This window comes from Homarus americanus, unplaced genomic scaffold (assembly GCF_018991925.1).
Source record: "Homarus americanus isolate GMGI-L3 unplaced genomic scaffold, GMGI_Hamer_2.0 scaffold25827, whole genome shotgun sequence".
In the NCBI taxonomy this organism is placed as follows: domain Eukaryota; kingdom Metazoa; phylum Arthropoda; class Malacostraca; order Decapoda; family Nephropidae; genus Homarus; species Homarus americanus.
In genome coordinates, this window is record NW_024738300.1 from 8,372,792 (window position 1) to 8,393,798 (window position 21,007).

The 21,007-nt window shown below is 35.7% G+C and overlaps 1 protein-coding gene across 2 annotated transcripts in view; it reads left to right on the plus strand.

Annotated features, from left to right (window-relative positions):
- The window catches only part of LOC121873819 (zinc finger protein 629-like), a 107,379-nt gene extending 87,832 nt beyond the window's left edge, over positions 1 to 19,547 (plus strand). The window contains exon 6 of one of the 2 annotated variants that reach the window (XM_042377551.1): positions 19,227 to 19,547. In XM_042377551.1, coding sequence (XP_042233485.1) covers positions 19,227 to 19,469 — 243 coding nt within the window. In that variant the 3' untranslated portion in view covers positions 19,470 to 19,547. Of the gene's footprint in view, positions 1 to 9,644; positions 11,971 to 19,226 lie in introns of those variants that run through there. The other variant, XM_042377548.1, reaches the window with a different exon arrangement.
- The last annotated feature ends 1,460 nt before the right edge of the window (positions 19,548 to 21,007 follow it).

The following is a 21,007-nucleotide window of genomic DNA, read 5'->3' on the forward strand; positions in this document are numbered from 1 at the left end:
AAACAATTGAAGTCTAATTTAAGAGGCCAGACTAAAAACAAATTTTCCAAAATTAGACATGGACTCCTTCAATAACAAGCTTTGTTTGACTAACCCCAGGTTTCTCAAACTCATACCCACTTAATGCATATAAATCATTACTTGAGCACTTTAAGTATCACCAAAAAGGAATTACTAGTACACTTTGGGACTGTGTAAAGGCAAGTAGGGCACACAAGTATTTTATGTGGCTGGGGTTGATGCACACAAAGGACTAACCATGAGAAGGCAGGCAACAAACCTACAGTACATACATGTACAACAGTACATACATGTACAGTCTCATTCAAGATTCTTTGAACACTGCTGGAGACACCTGACAACTCAAGGCCATTTGTTTACTATAGTACGTAGTATGATATAATGCGAGACAACAAAGCCCAACCAGTAAATTAAGCAACGGGTAACTAAGTTACCAATCACCGATCACTTTTACATTTATTAATAATTTTTACGACGTACTATAGTAAACAAAACGCCTTGAGTCGTCAGCTGTCTCCAGCAGTGTTCGAAGAATCTTGAATGAGACTGTACTACAGTATGTGGGCACACAGAGGCAGGCAGCAGCTCCATGTTATGTATGAGCTTCTCATGTGAAGTCGCCACATGGGCCACTACCACCACCACTACGTTTTTTGAGATTTTAAGATTTTGTAACAAATTTTGATGTGGACAAGATGAATTCTGAAATTTCAAAGTAAAACATTGGAAGGATTTACTGTATCAAGAATATTTACATGTCCCACATAAAAGTGGCACTCCTCTTGTGAATATTCAGCTTGTTTCTCATAAAGCCTATAATATTTAAGCCACTCACAAGAGCTTATGGATTTCTAGCTATACCTATCACATAAAATGTGACTCCTCATTTTTTTCTTCATGCTAAATGCATGAAAGCATCAGAAGTTTCTTTATGTACATTATTGGAGGCTAAGTTTTAACAAATTCAAACTTAAGCCTAAGTCTGGTAATGCTACAGCAATGACTACTGTACCTATATGCTGAATCATGACTGAGATTTAAAATCTTGTAAGTAAACATTTAATACTTTTCCTAAGTTGTTTGCTTTAATATAATATTAGGGTCCAACTTAAGGCTTTAAGATAATATATATTAGCTTTGATGACCTTGAGTAACGAACATCAACAGGTAAGGCTGAAGGGCAGCCATCAGGACGCCGCAGGGACCTGGAGGGAACCGGAAGAATATAACCAGCACTTCCAAGATATATCAATGTCCTTTCTGCTCATATCAGTCAAATAAGAATATTAAGAGGCATATTCAGAGTCACATTGGTGAAAAACCACATCCATGTCCCTATTGTCCATTCCGTGCCACTCAAAGAAGCCAGCTGAAGAACCACTTACGTACACATACAGGAGAAAAGCCTTATTCACATATGTGCTCACAGAGCTTTGCTCTGAGTGGCACTTTAAAGGCACATATTATGACACACACCGGTGAAAAGCCATATGCTTGCCACCTCTGTCCACAAACTTTTGCTCGGTGTGGTACTCTGAAGTCTCATATTTTGACTCATACTGGTGAAAAGCCATTTGCTTGTGAATTTTGTTCATACCGATGTTCTCAAAAGCTTGATCTGAAGAGACACATTGCTACTCATATTATTTAAAGATTAAATATTATTGTCATAATGTACATTTGATTCAGAAAAGATGTGATGAGACAATGCAAGTGAGATGTAGATCATCAGGTGTTATGAAATATATGTTACATCACTTTCTGAGAATACCAACACTCCTCCATATTACAAGATTCTCAGCAAAACAGTTGGGAAGTACGGTATTCCATCTTCAGTATGATAAACAGGTGTATGTGTATTTGTTAGGATATTTATAACTTTGCTCATACTTTAGTCACAACATATGATATGGGACAACATAAGTTGTATCTATACCATATGTGGTCAAGTTGTGTCCTTTTACATTATGTGTTCTATTTATAACACATTCTGTACTGTGTTCTAAAAGTACATGCCCTTCATAACAACAGTCCCTTCATAACACATGTTCCCTTCATAACACATGTTCCCTTCAGAGCACATGTCCTTCTACACCTCTATAATACATGTATAACACATGTTCCCTTCTCAGAAGCACATGTTCCTTCTAGAGACATGTTCCCTTCAGAGCACATGTTCCTTCTACATATACCCTTCAGAGCACATGTTCTCTTCATAACACATGTTCCCTTCAGAGCACATGTTCCCTTCTATAACACATGTTCCTTCCAGAGCACATGTTCCTTCATAACACATGTTCCCTTTATACCACACATGTTCCCTTCATAACACATGTTCCCTTCAGAGCACATGTTCTCTATAAATCATGCCTCCAGAGCATACCTTCATAACACATGTTCCTCTCTATAACACATGTTCCTTCATAACACATGTTCCTTTCAGAGCATGTTCCCTTCATAACACATGTTCCCTTCATAACACATGTTCCTCAATAAACACATGTTCCTTCCAGAGCATATCCTCTCATACACATGTTCCCTTCAGGCATATCCCTTCAGAGCACATGTTCCTTCTATAAACACATGTTCCCTCTCATAACACATGTTCCTCTATAACACATGCCCTTAATAACAACATGTTCCTTAATAACACATGTTCCTTAATAACATGCCCTTCAGAGCACATGTTCCCTTCATACACATGTTCCCTTCATAACACATGTTCCTTCATAACACATGTTCCCTTCATAACACATATGTTCCTTCATAACACATGTCCCTTCTATAACACATGTTCCCTTCATAACACATGTTCTCTATAACACATGTTCCCTTCATAACACATGTTCCTTAATAACACATGTCTATAACACATGTTCCCTTCATAACACATGTTCCCTTCATAACACATGTTCCTCCATAACACATGTTCCCTTCAGAACACATGTTCCCTTCAGAGCACATGTTCCCTTCATAACACATGTTCCCTTCATAACACATGTTCCCTTCAGAGCACATGTTCCCTTCATAACACATGTTCCCTTCATAACACATGTTCCCTTCATAACACATGTTCCCTTCATAACACATGTTCCCCAGAGCACATGTTCCCTTCATAACACATTTTCCCTTCATAACACAGTTCCCTTAACAACACATGTTCTTCCAGAGCACATGTTCTTCATAACACATGTTCCCTTCATAACACATGTTCTTCATAACACATGTTCCCTCTATAACACATTCCCTTCAGAGCACATGTTCCTTCATAACACATGTTCCTTAATAACACATGTTCTTCATAACACATGTTCTCAGAGCACATGTTCCCTTCAGAGCACAATGTTCCCTTCATAACACATGTTCCCTTAATAACACATGTTCCCTTCATAACACATGTTTCCTTAATAACACATGTTCCTCGCACATATCCCTTCATAACACATGTTCCCTTATAACACATGTTCCCTTCAGAGCACATGTTCCTTCATAACACATGTTCCTTCATAACACATGTTCCCTTCAGAGCACATGCCTTCATAACACATGTTCCCTTAATAAACACATGTTCCTTCATAACACATGTTCCCTTCAGAGACATGTTCCTCCAGAGCACATGTTCCCTTCATAACACATGTTCCCTCTATAACACATGTTCCCTTCAGAGCACATGTTCCCTTCATAACACATGTTCCCTTCATAACACATGTTCCCTCTATAACTACTATAGGGGAATGGGCAGAGTACACTGAATTGTCGTAAGGATGCTGTCCAGGTTATATGGGTCATTTTACCCACACAAAGATACCTTGTGTAATGATTAAAGGAACCACATGACTCATTAATAGTAATACATGGTAAGTTTGCCATATTTGTATCAGTTTAATGAAATTTAACAAAGCCGGGTACTGTATCTAGAGATGTGCCAAAACTACTGTTAATTCTCACCAGATCTTTTTAATGCCCTGCACTCTAGTATTATGTACCTGTAGCTATACATTTTATTGGACTTATGTACAATATACAGTACAGAATGTTTATTTTTTAGCATATTACAAGAAGTGTAATTTGTTAATGATGTCTTGTCTTCCCTGAAGGTGCTTCAAAATACCAGTACTGTAATTTATTAATGATCATAATTAAACATGTCTAGAGAAGGCTTATGTTCCACTTTATAAACTTGGCATTGTTTCTCCTTGCATACAGTCAGTACCATCATGATGATGCTGAGTGGACGACTGCAAGTGAAATATTATTACCAGTGTATTGTTTGAGTGCTACTCATTCAGTAAAATTGAATTTTCTTCAAAACCTATGTGGCACTTGGAGGCTGAATATTTTTATTTACAGGTGTTGATCATTTTACAGAGGGGTTAGGACCATCAAAAAGCCATCAGAAGGTGATTGTTCGTATGTCGATCTTAGTAACTTATGGGGAAAAATTGGTTCCATTTCTGAGACCCTGCACTACAGGACAGTATAGTACGTACAGTGGTCCCATGGTTAACGAGCACAACCCATTCTAGAAGGTTGCTTGTTAACCGAAACCATTGTTTCAATGTTTTTGGGTAATTGATTCCAAGTCACCGAAAACGTAAATTCAACAAAAAAGGTAGAAAAGTACACTTACTTTGAGGTGTGTATGTAGAAGGCTCCTGGATGATGATGATGATGGGAATTAGAATGGGGTGGAGGAGAATGGAGAAGAGAAGGCATTGGGGTGGAAGAGAAGTCACCCCATGGGCCATTTCACCCATAAAATTTTAGTTCTCTTGGTGTAATTCAAGATTATTTTCTTTAAATCAACACTGCACTGCATTATATATTGTCAATATGTAAAATAAATTTCAAATGACTAATTGCTTGCAAAACAAAAAAAAAAAGTAGGAAGAGAGTCTCCAAAGATGTTACCTCCACTGAAAAGACACAAAGACTGACGCCTGTATGGTGTGTTGAGAGGCTGGATGGCTCACATAAAACTAGTTTTATTACCTTCAATTATGTTCAATAATTGTTAAAATGACTAAAAAAAAATTAATATTAAACTTTTAAAATTATTGAAGAGTATAAACTTCTTGATATTTGTTAAAATGGTAAGGAATTTAAGCCCTAGAACCGATTACTGTATTGGCGGACTAATACTACAGCTGGTGGACTGCCAAATGCAAGCGAAAACATGTTCTGGTCGGCTCGTAAGAAACTCGTTAATATAGGGATTGCTCGTTAACCGAAGTTAAGAATCTTATGGAAGGTAACTCGTTAACCGAAATCTTGTTAACCGAGGCGCTCGTTAACCGAGGCACCACTGTATACAGTACAATTAAGGCTGCCAGAGTTATCACTCATAGTGGTTATTTTTCAACTCGTAATTTTGGGTAGAGATACGGATTTTTCTTAATTTTTGTATTTACAGTATTTATTTATTTAATTTTTATTTATTTTTTTTATTTTTACTTACATGCACACACAATTTTTCATATGGATTGTGCAAAAAAAAAAAACTTAAAAGACATAGGGGAATAAACATATCTTACATGCATTGTGATTCCTCAGCTACCACTTGTAGTGGCAGCGGGGGGATCACTAAGGTTAGTGTGGGAGGAACAAGTGACGCCTGACAAGCGGGTGTTTTGTAAACAAACATCGGAGGTCTTGGGGTAGCTAACCATCGTAAATCTGATTTGAGCTATCGCGTAGCTGTATTTGGTGTTAATTTCTTAACATCGTGAAGCCGATCGATCGTACATCATTCACTCGTATAACGGTCAACACCTATAGAGTACAGTATATGTATTTATTTTGAACTGCATCAAACTGATAATGACAAGACAGGTAACTTGTGTGAATGGGAGATAAGTTCAGTACTATACAACAGTGTTCAGTCCTTATAGTAACACATGTTTTACCTGTGTGATTATGCTTACTGCTGCAGTCAGTAAATATGATGGCAAAAAGACAATTTACAATAAAAAGCAATAAAAGGAATAATAGATTTTTTTTTACTGATACTGTACAATAATTAGATTGCACCTATCTGTGAGATGTGTTGTGCTCAGTCTTCCATCTTAGTGTCTTCTTCATTGTGTTGACAAAGGTTGAACAAGTTTACATACAGAAATTTGTTGAAATTTACATTGATGTACAAAATATAACATTGTATCTTTTGTTTTATAAATCTTTTATACCATTATAAGGATATCATTGTTTGTTTACTGATAAGACAAATTATATTCATCTTAAAGACAGGTTTTTAATTAATTACATAAATAGAGTATAAAAATTTTAAGTATAATAATATCTCCGTTAGTCGGAATCCCTCTTAACCGGAACTCTCTGATGGCCGGAATTGAAATTTGCTCGATTTGCAGAAAATCCTGGGTTTGGGAACTATTTTCTGAGGGGCGCATTTTCTGGAAAACTCTTGAGAAAATTTTCCCATTACGTATACATGTACCCGAAAATTCGGGATGGGGATTTCTTCAGGGTTTAAGAGATGAAATACGCGCATTCGAAAATTTCAAGAAAATTCCGGGGATGGGTAATTTTTTCCGGGTTTAAGAGATGATGTAATGCACAAGTTCCAGAAATTTTGAGAAATTTCCAGGTACCCAGAAAATTCTGGGGATGGGGGAATTTTTTCTGGGTTTGAGAGAATCTTCTCATTACCAGATACAGTATCTCTCATTCCTGGAAGTGCTCTGCACCAATTTTTTTCTGGCTAATGGAGATATCACTGTCAGCTACAAAGCTTCTTCTCTTCACAGAACAGTTTACATTTATAAGGCTGAGACATCTTAAGTCAGTTAATAATAACAGTTCTACATGTTTTATAGACTCATGGTGTGAATACTGTACAGCTGCTGTTTGTAATGTGAAGGTAAGATAGAAGTAGATTTATGGTTGTTTTACAATATTAAAGAGGTTTTATGGCAGATTGTTTGTAGTATCCTAAAATTATAACCAATATATTTTCTGTTAGAAATGTTTATGGTAGTACAGCATCATATTACCATTAGTATTCACAAATCATCTTTATTATCTGATAAGATTTAAAGATTGCAGTGCTCATTTTTCATTGTTACAGTAAATCTAACATTTCAACAATGTTTACACTCCTGAAAAATACCTTTGACATGAATCCATAGAAATGTAAGATAAGGATTTATTGGAAGAAATGGGATGTGTTCTGGGCATCAAATTTCCATCTTCCCAATACAACTGATACTGGGATTTTGAGCTGCCAGATTATATCATGCAGTAAATCCTCGCTATATGTGAGTTCAGCATATACGAATTCATCCTTTGCAAAGACCCTATTTTGACCAGGAATTCAAGTAATGCAAACAAAATTCAGCCTTATGTGAGATTTAAATTTTTTTTATTTACTATTTTTTTTTACAAAATTCCCTGCAAATGTGTATAATTGAGGCAGAAAGTCGGATCAGCAACCTGGGGACTTGGTCACAATTTTCGTGATGCCATATGGCAGCAGGGTCTACCATTAGACAACACATTATGCTTCCAATATCTTCCCAGGCGGTAGTACCACCCTGTTTGGTAGCTGCTTCATCTTTCATTTCCCTCAGAGGAATTTTTTCACCCAAGAGGACAAGGATATGAGCCTTTTACTCAATATACATGTTCTTGAGACACATGATGACTGTTCTGAGAAACAATGGGCTTGGCAAGTATAGCGGTGTGGCAGAAGATAATGGAACTGCTTCAGAATACAGCTTAACAGACGTTACAGGCTGTTTGGGAATCTTCTGAAAGAAGGCCCAAGGCACCACGGAGTTGGCAGATAAAAAATCCTGTGCCTGATTCAATATGGCCGGTCACCCATTACTAGGCTCTATTTTTTTGTGCATAAAAATGCTCTTAATTACATAACAAAATCAGTATTTTTTATGGACATAATTTTCACTTATTATGTAATATTACTTCCAAGTAAATTTAATTTAAATTAATTTTGTATTTCATAATTTACAGTACAGGTACTGTATTATTAATACAAACTCACTAGTTTTTAAGATATTTGTCTATATATCTAGACAATACTGTACACTACACTATATATACAGTACAGGTGGTCCCCAACTTATGAACGTCCACCGATATGAACTTTAAATTTACAGTATTTTATTTATCTGATGATTTATATTTTACTTTCATTTACTGTATTTTGTCTTTCTATTTCTTATTTTGTCTTAAATTAAGTGATTTTAGATGTATATAAAGACTTAGGCTATGATACAGTGGGATTTTAAACATTGTTCTGTAAGTACAGTATGCACACAGTATGTGTTCTGACTTATGTACAAATCCGACTTAACATCCTCAGACACATATTGTATAGCCACACTGACTACACATAAGTTATGCTAATATTCCCTCTTACCACATTTTGCAAAAAATTAACATTTAATAAATACTGAACATGTATTGTACATAATTACTTTCATTTCAACCCCACCAGATATTAAAATATTTTTATGAACAGTACTGTACAGTACAGTACAGTTCAGTTCAGTACAAGTATTGCTAATATCAATTTTTTATTTTCACCACTTGTTAGCTTACAAGCTATATGGGTGATTGGTCTATTTTTTGCAATGGCCTTCATTATTCAGTGTTATTAGAGGAGGAAAAGAGTACACTACCTGGAGAAAACCTGTGAAGTTTGGCAGGGTCACACTGGAGAGCACCCTTCTCACGTCTGACTCAGAATTGAACCCGCTAATCATCTTGGACATAAATACCGTGCTGTACTGTATAATGTACACACACACACACACACACACACACACACTGGGCTTATGTAAGATACGCACACTAATATTCCTTCCAAGTGCATTTATTCTCCAAATTTTAAATGCACAGTATTTAATAAATTACTATTTTCATTACAAACCCGCCACATATTAAACTAAAGTACAGTACTACACCGCATGTTTTATTAGAAAACTATTAATATGCTGATACTGTATCTCAAAAATTACTATAATCAATTCAAACAACCAAATATATAGAATAAATCTCACTTTTGGGCAAATAAACTATATGATGGGCAGATTATTACTGTATTATTTGCTCTTATTTTGTGCATTAATGTTGCCTTTTTGAGGAAAATGGTATTATTTTTTGGTCACCAAGAGTGCATCTTCAAATTATGGCATCAAGTAACTGGACATTAAATTTCCAAGATACAATGATACAACTTTATTTACCTGTACTGTACTGTGTTATATTTTTCTTTCATGTATTGGTAGAGTAGAGGAATATTTTCACCAGACTTTAACAAACCTTCTATGGTTCCAAAATTTCTATGGTCTGACTCTAGTCAGGTCCCAAGAGTGCCAGATTAGAGGGGTTTGACCTGTAGTTATGTGACCAGTATTGTGTGTTTCCCTTTTGTGAAGACTTCCAATGATTCTCAAGACCATATGAAAATACTGTACAGGTATAAGGAATCAGCTCAAACAACAAAAACTAATCAGGGGTAAGTAAACCAACCATTAGAACGTAAAATATTTCACATTAATTCTAAGCTTCAGTAGAGTCATCATGCATTATTTTTCTCACTTTAGTAGCTCTTTGCAAAGTAATGTGAGCACTTCCTACAGGTAAGGATGGCACGTGGAGATCATAGGACGAGCAAGCTAGGAGTACCGGGGGACAGGCCACGACTCCCCAGCATCCACATAAGGGAGAAGCCATTTTATTGCTCATTGTGTCCTTATCAGATGTCAAATGATTCGACGAAGAGGCATCAGTGTTCTCACATTGGCAAAGTACCTTACTCATGTCCATATTGCCCATTTCGTGCCTCCCATAGTAGTAAAATTCAGTGTCACCTACGCACTCATACAGGAGAAAAACCATATGCTTGTCATTTGTGCCCTTCACGGTTTGCAAAGAAAGGAAATCTTAAAACTCATATCCGAACTCATACAGGAGAAACCATATGCATGTCCCCATTGTCAATACTGTTGTGCTCATAAGAGTGATCTGAAAAAGCACATGGTTGTTCACACCAGGTAAACTTATGTCTGGTAACTACCATAGTCATAAGAAGTTGAGGAAAATCTGTCTGCAGTGAATAGAATACTGTAACTATGTATGTGAGAAAATAACTATTATTATATGTGTTGTATAGATTAATATTATTTTAGATTTTCATTATGAAAAAATATTAGTCAAGTATTTCTATAACAAAGCATGATTCTTTTATAAAAAAAATCAAGTAGAAAAGAGGGACGAACATTGACATTTCACTAAATATCTAATATAAATTTGCTTTGCATTGAAGGAAGTAGAAAATAAGGTTTTCTGATGTAGAATATTTATAAGAAGCCATGAACTGTTGAGTTTGTTATAAAGTCTTTTTTTTTTTACAGTGCAGGTATTAGTATTTATATTGTGCCATAATAGTTGTTAAGCCAGAATCTATAAATTATTTTCATACTACAGTATTTATAAGTTTCAGAGTATTGCAGCTGCAGCAGTATTTCCTATGGGTATTTAAAAAACAGATATACACTACACTCTACAGTAGATTGTTTATTATTTGGAATGTATCTGTACAAACATTTGAAATATTATGTACTGTATATTAAAAAAATACCAAAACTTATTTGTACTTTCTAGTGGGTACATGTGAGAACTGTAAACATATTGGAAGCAAATTGTTGATCTCTATTAAGTATAAAGAACTTGTGTTATATCACTACCAACTTATATTTGGATGGTTTAGTTAATTAAATGCAAGGCTCATATATGTCTTTCATTATGAAATTCCTGTCCTTACTGTTTGTATTTAGCTGTGGCAGTACTGTACACTACAAGGAAAAGAACAGAGAGGATCTTGTTTGTTAAGGCTAGATATGTGTTTGTCACTCAGTGTTTGCCGAAATCTTTGCTCCCCAGAACTATCCAATAGCCGTAAAAAAATTTTGGAGCCTTGCAAGAAATTCTGGGAAAAATCTCTCCATTCCAGGCATGGTAATGAGTTTCCAACAATGGAATCATGCACATTTCTGGAAAAGTTCTGGAAAAGTTCTCTGTTCTGGGCTTGGGAATAAATTTCCAAGAGATTGCATCATGTTTCCAATCATGGAATGCATGCCAGGCACTTGGTTGGGTAGGCTCAGAATGCTCTTGAGCTACGATTAGCCACTACTGTCATGTGACTGCATGGGATACCTATGACACACTAAGTTCATTGTACAAGCTTGTTTGCTCGCTCACTGTTGCTTTTGCATACAATCTGTGTTGTGCAGTGCTAAACATTTCTGTACCAGTGTATAAGCAGCCAAGAATACTGTTGAAGAGGTGTTAAGACATAAAAAGTGGTTACAGTTACGTGTACTGTACTGTACATTTAGTAAGTGTGAAATTACAGTACTGAACAGTACATAGCAGAGTGGACAGTGTATGCTAGAGTGTAGAGGGTATACAGTGTATATACAATCCTCCCTTTATGGAGGGAGAGGAGATTGATAGTTAGGAACACATGTTACAGGACAAATGCTGACCATCCTGTATCATCATATCACCATTTGGCCTGCCTTCATCACATGCTCAAGATGACAGCATCTGTTAGTGAGTGCAGTATAGTGCATACAGTACAATAGTAGTTTTTGTTTATTTACAATATCTTGTATTTATACAGTGGAGTTTGCATAAATACATACTGTACAGCTCTGTCTGTCCGTGCAAGATACATTGTTGCCGGGACCTTTCATACGCTTGGCAGCAATGTGTACTGTCTTGGCTGTGACACATCTCCTTTCATGCCTCGTACCCCTAAAATACCTCCATTTGATGGCCCATAACATATATATTTGTTTAAAACTTTTAGATCATTAGCCATAAATTTTTTCACTCATGACCACGGACTAAATGTAATGGGAGAGTGTCTGTTTGTGCGTTATGCTTAGTTTAGACTCGGAAATCCTGTACCCGGAAAAATTTAGATGTAAGAGTTTTCCAGGGATGAGAAAATTTGTCTCAATACCTGGAAGTATCTCAATCCCAGAACCACTCTGTACCATTAATTCCAGTTAATGGGGAGCACTGTATTATGTATGTATTTGTTAATATCTGTGTTAGTAAATTAAAAAATCTGTTACTTAGAATATTTTTTTCAATTAGTCCCTGAATATTGATGGAAAAAAGAAGATTAAGTAGGGATATTGTTAAAAGATGATAAATGGGTCTAATAAGGCTTTATTGCAAGCTACGGTTAGTACTAGTTTAAATATAAAATGATGTGATATCCCAGTGTGTAATGATTGTGACTGATAGTGGAAGTACAGTAGTATAATTATACTGGTACTGAGGAAGTGACATACAGGTAGCTATAAGGATACCTAATGGGCAAAGTGTTAAGAAATACTTTAGAATAAATGCAGTATGAAGATGGTCTTTCATATTTGACAGTATTGTATAGTATTTGTGTAACACTTTTACCATTAAAAGTGGGCGTGTGCACCGTATCATTATTAGTGATCATTAACATTCAGGTTTTTTAAATTACTAATACAGCTACAGTATAGAAATTTTATTATCTTCTACCAATATAAATGATAAGACAGTAAATTTCTTATATGAGTACAGCTCCTCCCCGACTTACGACCTATCTGAATTTACTTATGAAACACGGACATATCGAATCGCCTCAGTCGTACTCAAAATTTTGTCATCACGATTTTCGCCTCCCAACGCCAGTGATTGCATTGTGTACTGACAAAATTTTTGTTTGTAATTCAATTTTAAAATGGCTGGCAAGCTTAAAAGTGAGAGTTTTGTGGTGCTGAGAAGAAAAAGAGAGACCATTTTTAGATTCTCTATGTATTATTTAGAGATTTTCGACTTACGACCTGGATTTGGGTCCCTAACCCCGTCAGAAGTCGAACAGGAGCTGTATTTGTAATATTTTTTATGTTTTGTCAATGATGAAACATTTACATTCAGTATGTGGTTTGTGTTTGAGTTGTAAATGTACTGTATTATGATAAAACCACATTACCTGAGGTAAGCAATTCACACCAAAGGTGTTTCCCAGGAGGCAGGAAGTTGAATTCACTGATTCAGTAAGGGATGGTTTTTACCTCAATCTGGACCAATTTTGTAAAGTTCAAAAGTCATGACCATATTGTATACCCACTTCATTACTATACAGTACAACTGTCCAAAGACAAGTAAACCATCTTAAGTGTATGGTAAGCATTCAGTACACTAGTTGATGACCACATTTATATCAGGGTCATAACAGTAAACATAGACAATTTTGTGAATATTCTGTAAAGTAAAATCTTGAAACTCATCAAGTTTAGGCCGCCTTAGCATGTTACCGGTTATAGATATACACTGAATCTAATTTGTTCCTCAGATACTGTGGATGATTTTAATGCATTTATTTCTGTTCCACAAAGAACTTTATTGAACAGATAATATCATATCAAGTTTGGATCACCTTGTTTGTAAGTGATGATCTTGAGATCTGTTTTTGGTCTTTCAGTGCAATGTATAAACTCTTTCCTGACTGTATGGCAAAGCTGGTGGTACAGGGGTACAGTATATGCATTTTCTATGGCAGTAGTACATATACATGTGAAATGAAGTTATTATAGCCTGTGATAAGGATGAGGGTAAAGTAGGTATAGAGTTTACATAACTATCTTGTCCACAGTGATAAATAGCAAAAAGGTGTGTTGCTCGTGCAGCAGTAGCATGCTTGCCTTTCACCACCTCATCCTGATTTCGATCTCTGAATTGGATGTGAGAAGGGTGTGACCCCCACCAAATATCACATATTTAATGTGGGTACTGTACTTTGGGTTCCTTTTGTACTAACACTGACCCATTAAGGTCATAATAGAGAACAGTCCAACTGCCCAACTGGCTAGTGGTAAAACTGATAGATTTAAAAATATATATAATTAATAATGATAATAAATAAATTATTTTTCAGTCTGAGGTTAGAATAGAAAAATTCTTAAAATTACTATAGACTAAATATGTTAAAGAGTGATTTTGACTTATTTTCTAGCTATGCCCCGAAGCATGGCAGCTTTAGTAATGCAGTACAGTAGAGGCTGCTTACTGGGGGACAAGGAGCTACTTACCTCCCATCCCCTGTTTATACAACCAGAAAAATTTAGTGTCTGGCAACTGTAGTATATTGGTCCTGGATTTAGTGTCCGCCAGTCCCCGATTTACAAAGATCTGGTTTACAAAAATCCAAAGTTACCAAAGAAAAATATTTTGTCCCATGTTTCAATTCATGTAAGAAAAATCTGGTTAAAATTTGTTCTCACTTTTTTCATAATTTTTCACAGCATGAAAAGATGTTGATGTTCTGACACGGGCATCTCAGGGCTTCCTATACTGTACCTAGTTTATAAAGACAATTAAGGTGATCCTCCACCTAGAATTTTCCGAAAAAATATAAAAAACATCGAGCTGCAGAAAACAATACGAGAATCTAACCACGTCATCATCGTGCTCTTTGAAAGTTTGGTAGTCATATGACAATATTTTCCCTGACAAAATATGGTAATGTATTTACATAATCCAATTTTGAGTGCCCTCCCCCTGAAAATATCTCCATTTTCTAATTGCTGGGTTTTTATAATTATTATATACAGTGGTCCCTCGGTTAACGAGCACAATCCGTTCCAGCAGGTTGCTCGTTAACCGAAACCATTGTTTCAATGGGTTTCTGGGTAATTGGTTCCATCTCACCGAAAATTGCCTAAATTCAACAAAAAAGGTAGAAAAGTACACTTACTTTGAGGTGTGTATGTAGAAGGCTCCTGGATGATGATGATGATGATGGGAATTAGAATGGGGGTGGAGGAGAAGGGAGAAGAGAAGGCATTGGGGTGGAAGAGTCACCCCATGGTGCCATTTCACCCATAAAATTTTAGTTCTCTTGGTGTATTTCAAGATTATTTTCTTTAAATCAACACTGCACTGCATTATAAATTGTCAATATGTAAAATATATTTCAAAATGACCAATAATTTGCTTGGAAACACAGAAAAAAAGCGTTTAGTTGAAGAGAGTCTCAAGCAAGATGTTACCTCCAGTGAAAACAGAGAGACTAACGCCTGTCTGGTGTGTTAACAGGCTGGATGGCACGCCAGAAACTAGTTTCTTTACCTTCAATTATGTTCAATAATTGTTAGAATGACTAAAAAAGTTAATATTAAACTTTTAAAATTATTGAATAGTATAAACTTCTTGATATTTACTAAAATAGTAAGGAATTTAAGCCCAAAAACCGATTACTGTATTGGCGGACTAACACTACAGCTGGTGGACCGCCAAATGCAAGCGAAAACATGTTGAAGTCGGCTCGTAAAAAACTCGTTAATCGAGGGATTGTTCGTTAACCGAAGTTAAGAATCTTATGGAAGGTAAATCGTTAACCGAAATCTCGTTAACCGAGGCGCTCGTTAACCGAGGGACCACTGTACGTATATCAAATTATGCTTTTTTTTGTGAAATTACGTCAAAAATAACTGTATTTACACTGAATGGCATCTGGTCTCCAGCTTGACTGGTTGAAGATTGAGCGAGGAGGAAAGCCTTAGCTTAGTGTCCTTGTGGCCGTCAGAGGGAGCAGACCTGCGTACCTCCACTTGAGATCCTTCTGTCTATTTCTGGCTATTTCTCAAACAATATTTCTGCTGCTTTATTGTACGTACACGCATGTCCAAGGGAGTTGATAGGCATGCAAGGGAACATAGAGAATGACAAAGGAGAGTTGCTGCTGAGGTCAGAGACGTCGCCACTGCCTCAGCGCATGTGATCCATGCCGGCACTACCACGTTACTTCCATCTCACCTCCACCTCTTCCAGGCATCCCACAGTCCTCAACATCATTTCCTTCTACTTGACCATAACTTTGGTTATAATGACACGTCCCTGCTCACTCATTTAGGATTTGGAGCTTCTTGTCACACTCTTGCTGATCTAGAGTAGATATTAAAAAACATCAAGAACTACTCCTAAATCAAAGATGAAAAAGTCAAAGAAGATTCAGGAAGCCCAAAGTCAAGACTACAGCCCTGGTAGTTACTAGAATAAATCTGGCTAGTGAGGAAGGTGGCGAGTGAGTAATATCCTATACAGGAGGAGACCAGATAAATAAAATTTATTCCGTAACTATTGCAGAAAATTATCATAAATAAGACATTTCCGTACTGTACTGACAAGTATACAGTCAACCCTCAATAACTCGGAATTTCACATAACTCAGCATGGATATGGTCTTGGAATGTATTATAGTATAACTCGGGAAATGCCGAGATATATAAAATTTTTGGGAAAATCGCGACATATCTGGCCACCTGCATCACCTACCATACATCTGTGTCACCTATCATGCCTCTGTGTCACTTACCATGCCTGTGTCACTTACCAAACCTCTGTGTCACCTACCATGCCTCTGTGTCACCTACCATACCCCTGTGTCACCTACCATGCCTCTGTGTCACCTACCATACCTCTGTGTCACCTACCATGCCTCTGTGTCACCTACCATACCTCTATGTCACCTACCATGCCTCTGTGTCACCTACCCCGCCTCTATGCTCACCATGCCTCTGTGTCACCCCTACCATGCCTCTGTGTCACCTACCATGCCTCTGTGTCACCTACCATACCTCTGTGTCACCTACCATGCCTCTGTGTCACCTACCATACCTCTATGTCACCTACCATGCCTCTGTGTCACCTACCATACCTCTATGTCACCTACCATGCCTCTGTGTCACCTACCATGCCTCTGTGTCACCTACCATACCTCTGTGTCACCTACCGTACCTCTGTGTCACCTACCATACCTCTGTGTCACCTACCATGCCTCTGTGTCACCTACCATACCTCTGTGTGACCTACCATACCTCTGTGTCACCTACCATGATGCTTCATTCTTTGCCTGCAGTGCTGGTAAGTGTTACTTTTTAACATTTAGTATACAGGGGGGTATATGGGTCGATAATTTTTCTATTGTTGTATTTTTGTAGGAGGGGGAAGTGCCTCGATAAGTCGGAATTTGAGATAACTCGGCAAGGCCAGAGCCCCATATGTGCCGAGTTATTGAGGGTTTACTGTACGTAATAGAAACGTACTTTCACAGAAAATGGGCCGTATCTCAAAACTAAAGTTAACACCATTTGAAAGCTATCTCCACCATTATTTTTAAACCAAACTTAAAAATGCTTTACAGTATACTTTTTTTTTTTACCCATTTTAGTGATTTTTTTGGCAGCAACAAAAACAGTTAGGTCAAATGTTTATAGTACAAAGTATAGCTGTGGGTTTGATCATTACAGGGACCAATTTTCAAATGTATCTTATAGGAAAATAAAGACAGTTTCAATTATAGTACTGTGCAGTATATGCAGTAAACCTTTCATTTAATTTCTTACAATTATTTTTTTCCCCTCAGAATATATTTGACCAATCTCAGTGAGACTTGCAGAATCTCTTACCTTGGCAACCCAACATAACACAAAAATGAAATCACCCTATTCAGTAACAACCGAAGGCCTATCTTAAGCTAAAACAACACAAAGTACTCTGCATTGTACAAGGGTGGTTAACTAAGTTGAAAATAAAATACTACATGTAACGTTTTAGTTATCATGGCTCACAGGATCACTATATGAAGCTGTGGCAATATGCAGACTCGAGAATTTTCAGCTATCCTAGAGTTTGGTCTGATATCAATGGAAAGAATATGTTCAATGGATAAGTTTAGCATTTCTTCATATGAAACCTCATAATAATAAAATCCAGGGAAAGCAAAACATCTCAGAATGTATATCCTCACACTGCAGTAAACTTAATGTTGGTGTCACTACAAATTTAAAGCCGTACATCTTTGCTGGGCCTCACAGTCTTGCACTGCATCATAATCAGTGGTACAGTTTCTCAGTAACTTCTCTGTCTTTCACTGCTTGTATTTTGCTTAATATGTTTATTATTGGTTTATGATCATTGTGTAATCCAAAAGGGGTCATTAAAAACAGGAGTTGTATAACAATGTTATCATAGGAAAAATATTCATGCTTAAGTCATGTATAACTTCCAGCTGAGCAGCAATCAATACAAACCTAGTAGATGGCCCCAAGTCATGCATACTGAGTGCAAAAATAATCTGCCAGTACTTTATCAAACACACCCTGTACTTGTATTAATAAACAGGAAGAATGTCATTTTGTAAGTGAAATTAGACATTATTAAATGGCATGAGCATGATGAAGGTAAAACAATTGAAGAACTGCTATGAATGGGAGAGTATACATAAGGCTCTCAATTGTACAGTACTGTATTTTATATTATATTTCATATACTGTACGGTATATTAGTATGAACCTCATATTTCATGTTATTTTTATTGATTACCGTATAAGTGTTTATGTGCAAAAAAGCAGCCCAAGCCAGGAATCAATCAATCGTCCTCATATCTGTGGGTTGGTGACCACAGTCCTCCACTCTAAATGTTTTTCCGCTGATTTTACCAGTCCTCCAAAATTTTGTATGCTGTATATCTCTAGAGACCCAGTTGTTAATTTCTTTCATCCATCCCAGTCCCTGCCTTCCCTCAACTTTACCCAATAAATTTTTTGAGTTATCCCCTCATTCCTAATTATATGATCAAAGTACAGTATCTCATTCCAGGAATGCATCCCTCTTAATTTGTTGTATCTTATGGAAAATTATTTTCCTTATTCTAATTTTATACATCACATGGACTACCTATACTTAAGAGCCCATTGTCTTAGAAGCTTCTATAATGCCAAATGTATGTTTTAATAAAAAATTATTTTCTCTCACAAAGATAAATACAGTATAAAGCTGATTTGATTTGATCATGAATATTTAAGACAAAATTGAGTACAGTAAAGATATAATAATCCTTTACAGCATAACAGAAGTGTAGAACAATTGTTGATGTATATGAAGTAGATTGATGGTCATTGTATGATGAATAATAAGATGGAACTATGCAGACATGATATGAAAGCTACACCTTTATCCAAACCCCACATGGACGTATTTTTGACTGTGGCATTTAATCATACAAGGCACCCAAGACTACTGAGGATAAGGATATCGGCTAAGGTTGAGCAGAAATGGATTAAATATCTGTACTCTCTGACCCTGACTACCACGGTTTCCTACAGGTGTTGCTGGACAGTGGCGTCGAGATGCTTGGTGGGGGAGGAGCCTTGGCAAGTGGGAACAGTATGGCAAGTGTCAAGGGATATCACTGTCATCACTGTTCTTACGTCACCGGCAGGAGATATGACCTCAAAAGGCATATGCGCACTCACACAGGAGAGAAACCTTGGATTTGTCCACACTGCAATCATCAATTTGCTCTGAAACACAATCTAAAGAGTCACCTTCGAACCCATAAATGGTAGAATAAACTGCATAGATAATGGAAACTCCAGGCTCAGGAATATATCATGGACATAATAATAATAATAATATATAACCAACCCTCAGTTTCATTCTCCCTGTATTTTTTTCTTTTGTTATGATTGTAATTTAATGGAAGCTGAATAAATCAGACGGGAAATCCTTATAATTTACACTGCAATATAATGATAGAAATTAATTATATTTTGAATACAAATTGGTAAAGGTACTGTAATAGTTTATAGGCTACAGTATTTGATTCCTTTACCTTTAAAAATAACTTGATTTCCTTGGATAAGAATTAATGCTGGTTACTAAAGCTACTTTTATCCTAATTTATTACAGCCACAAAAACTAGAAAGTGTTTTAATCAAAGACATAACTATACAACTGAACACAAGGGAAAAGCAGAAAGGTGTGAGGATTGGAATATTTTATTGCCTAGGAACATAAGGCAATATAGAGCCTCCACTCTGACAATATCCCATACTGTACTTATGAGTAAATATCACAGGATGCAAATTGAATATGGTATTTCAGAGTCATCATACTGTTACATGGACCATTGTGGACCTGGTCTCACCCTCCTCTGTATATATACACCTTGATTTGTATTACTCTCTCTAGTCTGTACTCACCCCTGAAGATGTGAATTACACGAAAGCGCTTGGGAACTTCGTGTTTTCTTCTTTCCTTAGGGAAATATCAGTATATATATATATATATATATATATATATATATATATATATATATATATATATATATATATATATATATATATATATATATATATATATATATATATATATATGCAATAAAATCACTGTAGGTAAGGCTATGGGTCTAGGTATATAAAGTTGATAACCATATGAAAAGAAAAACACTTCCTGTTTTGTCCTTAGATTATCAGTATATATATATATATATATATATATATATATATATATATATATATATATATATATATATATATATATATATATATATATATATATATATATAATTATATATATATATATATATATATATATATATATATATATATATATATATATATATATATATATATACAGATTGACAACTTTGTCCAAAACTTTAAATATAAAAGTATTTCGGTTTTCAGAATGTTTTTTTTTTATGTGTATTAGCCCACCCAGGCATAGATCACTGACCCATATTGGGACCTGGGGGGCGAAAATATTATTACTCTGTATAATAATAATAATAATAATAATAATAATAATAATAATAATAATAATAATTATTCATAGGTCTAGGTCATGTTTCTCACTTGATCTTTTTTTCATTCTTGTATTTCTTTATTATTATTATTATTATTATTATTTTATTATTACAGTATTATTATTGTTATTTTATTATTTTATTATATTATTATATTAATTTTATTATTTTATTTTGGTGTATTTTTATTAAAAATTTTATTTACTATGAATAATTATTATTATTATAATTATTATTACTATTTACATTTTCGCCCCCCAGGCCCCGATGTGGGTCAGTGATCTATGCCTGGGTGGG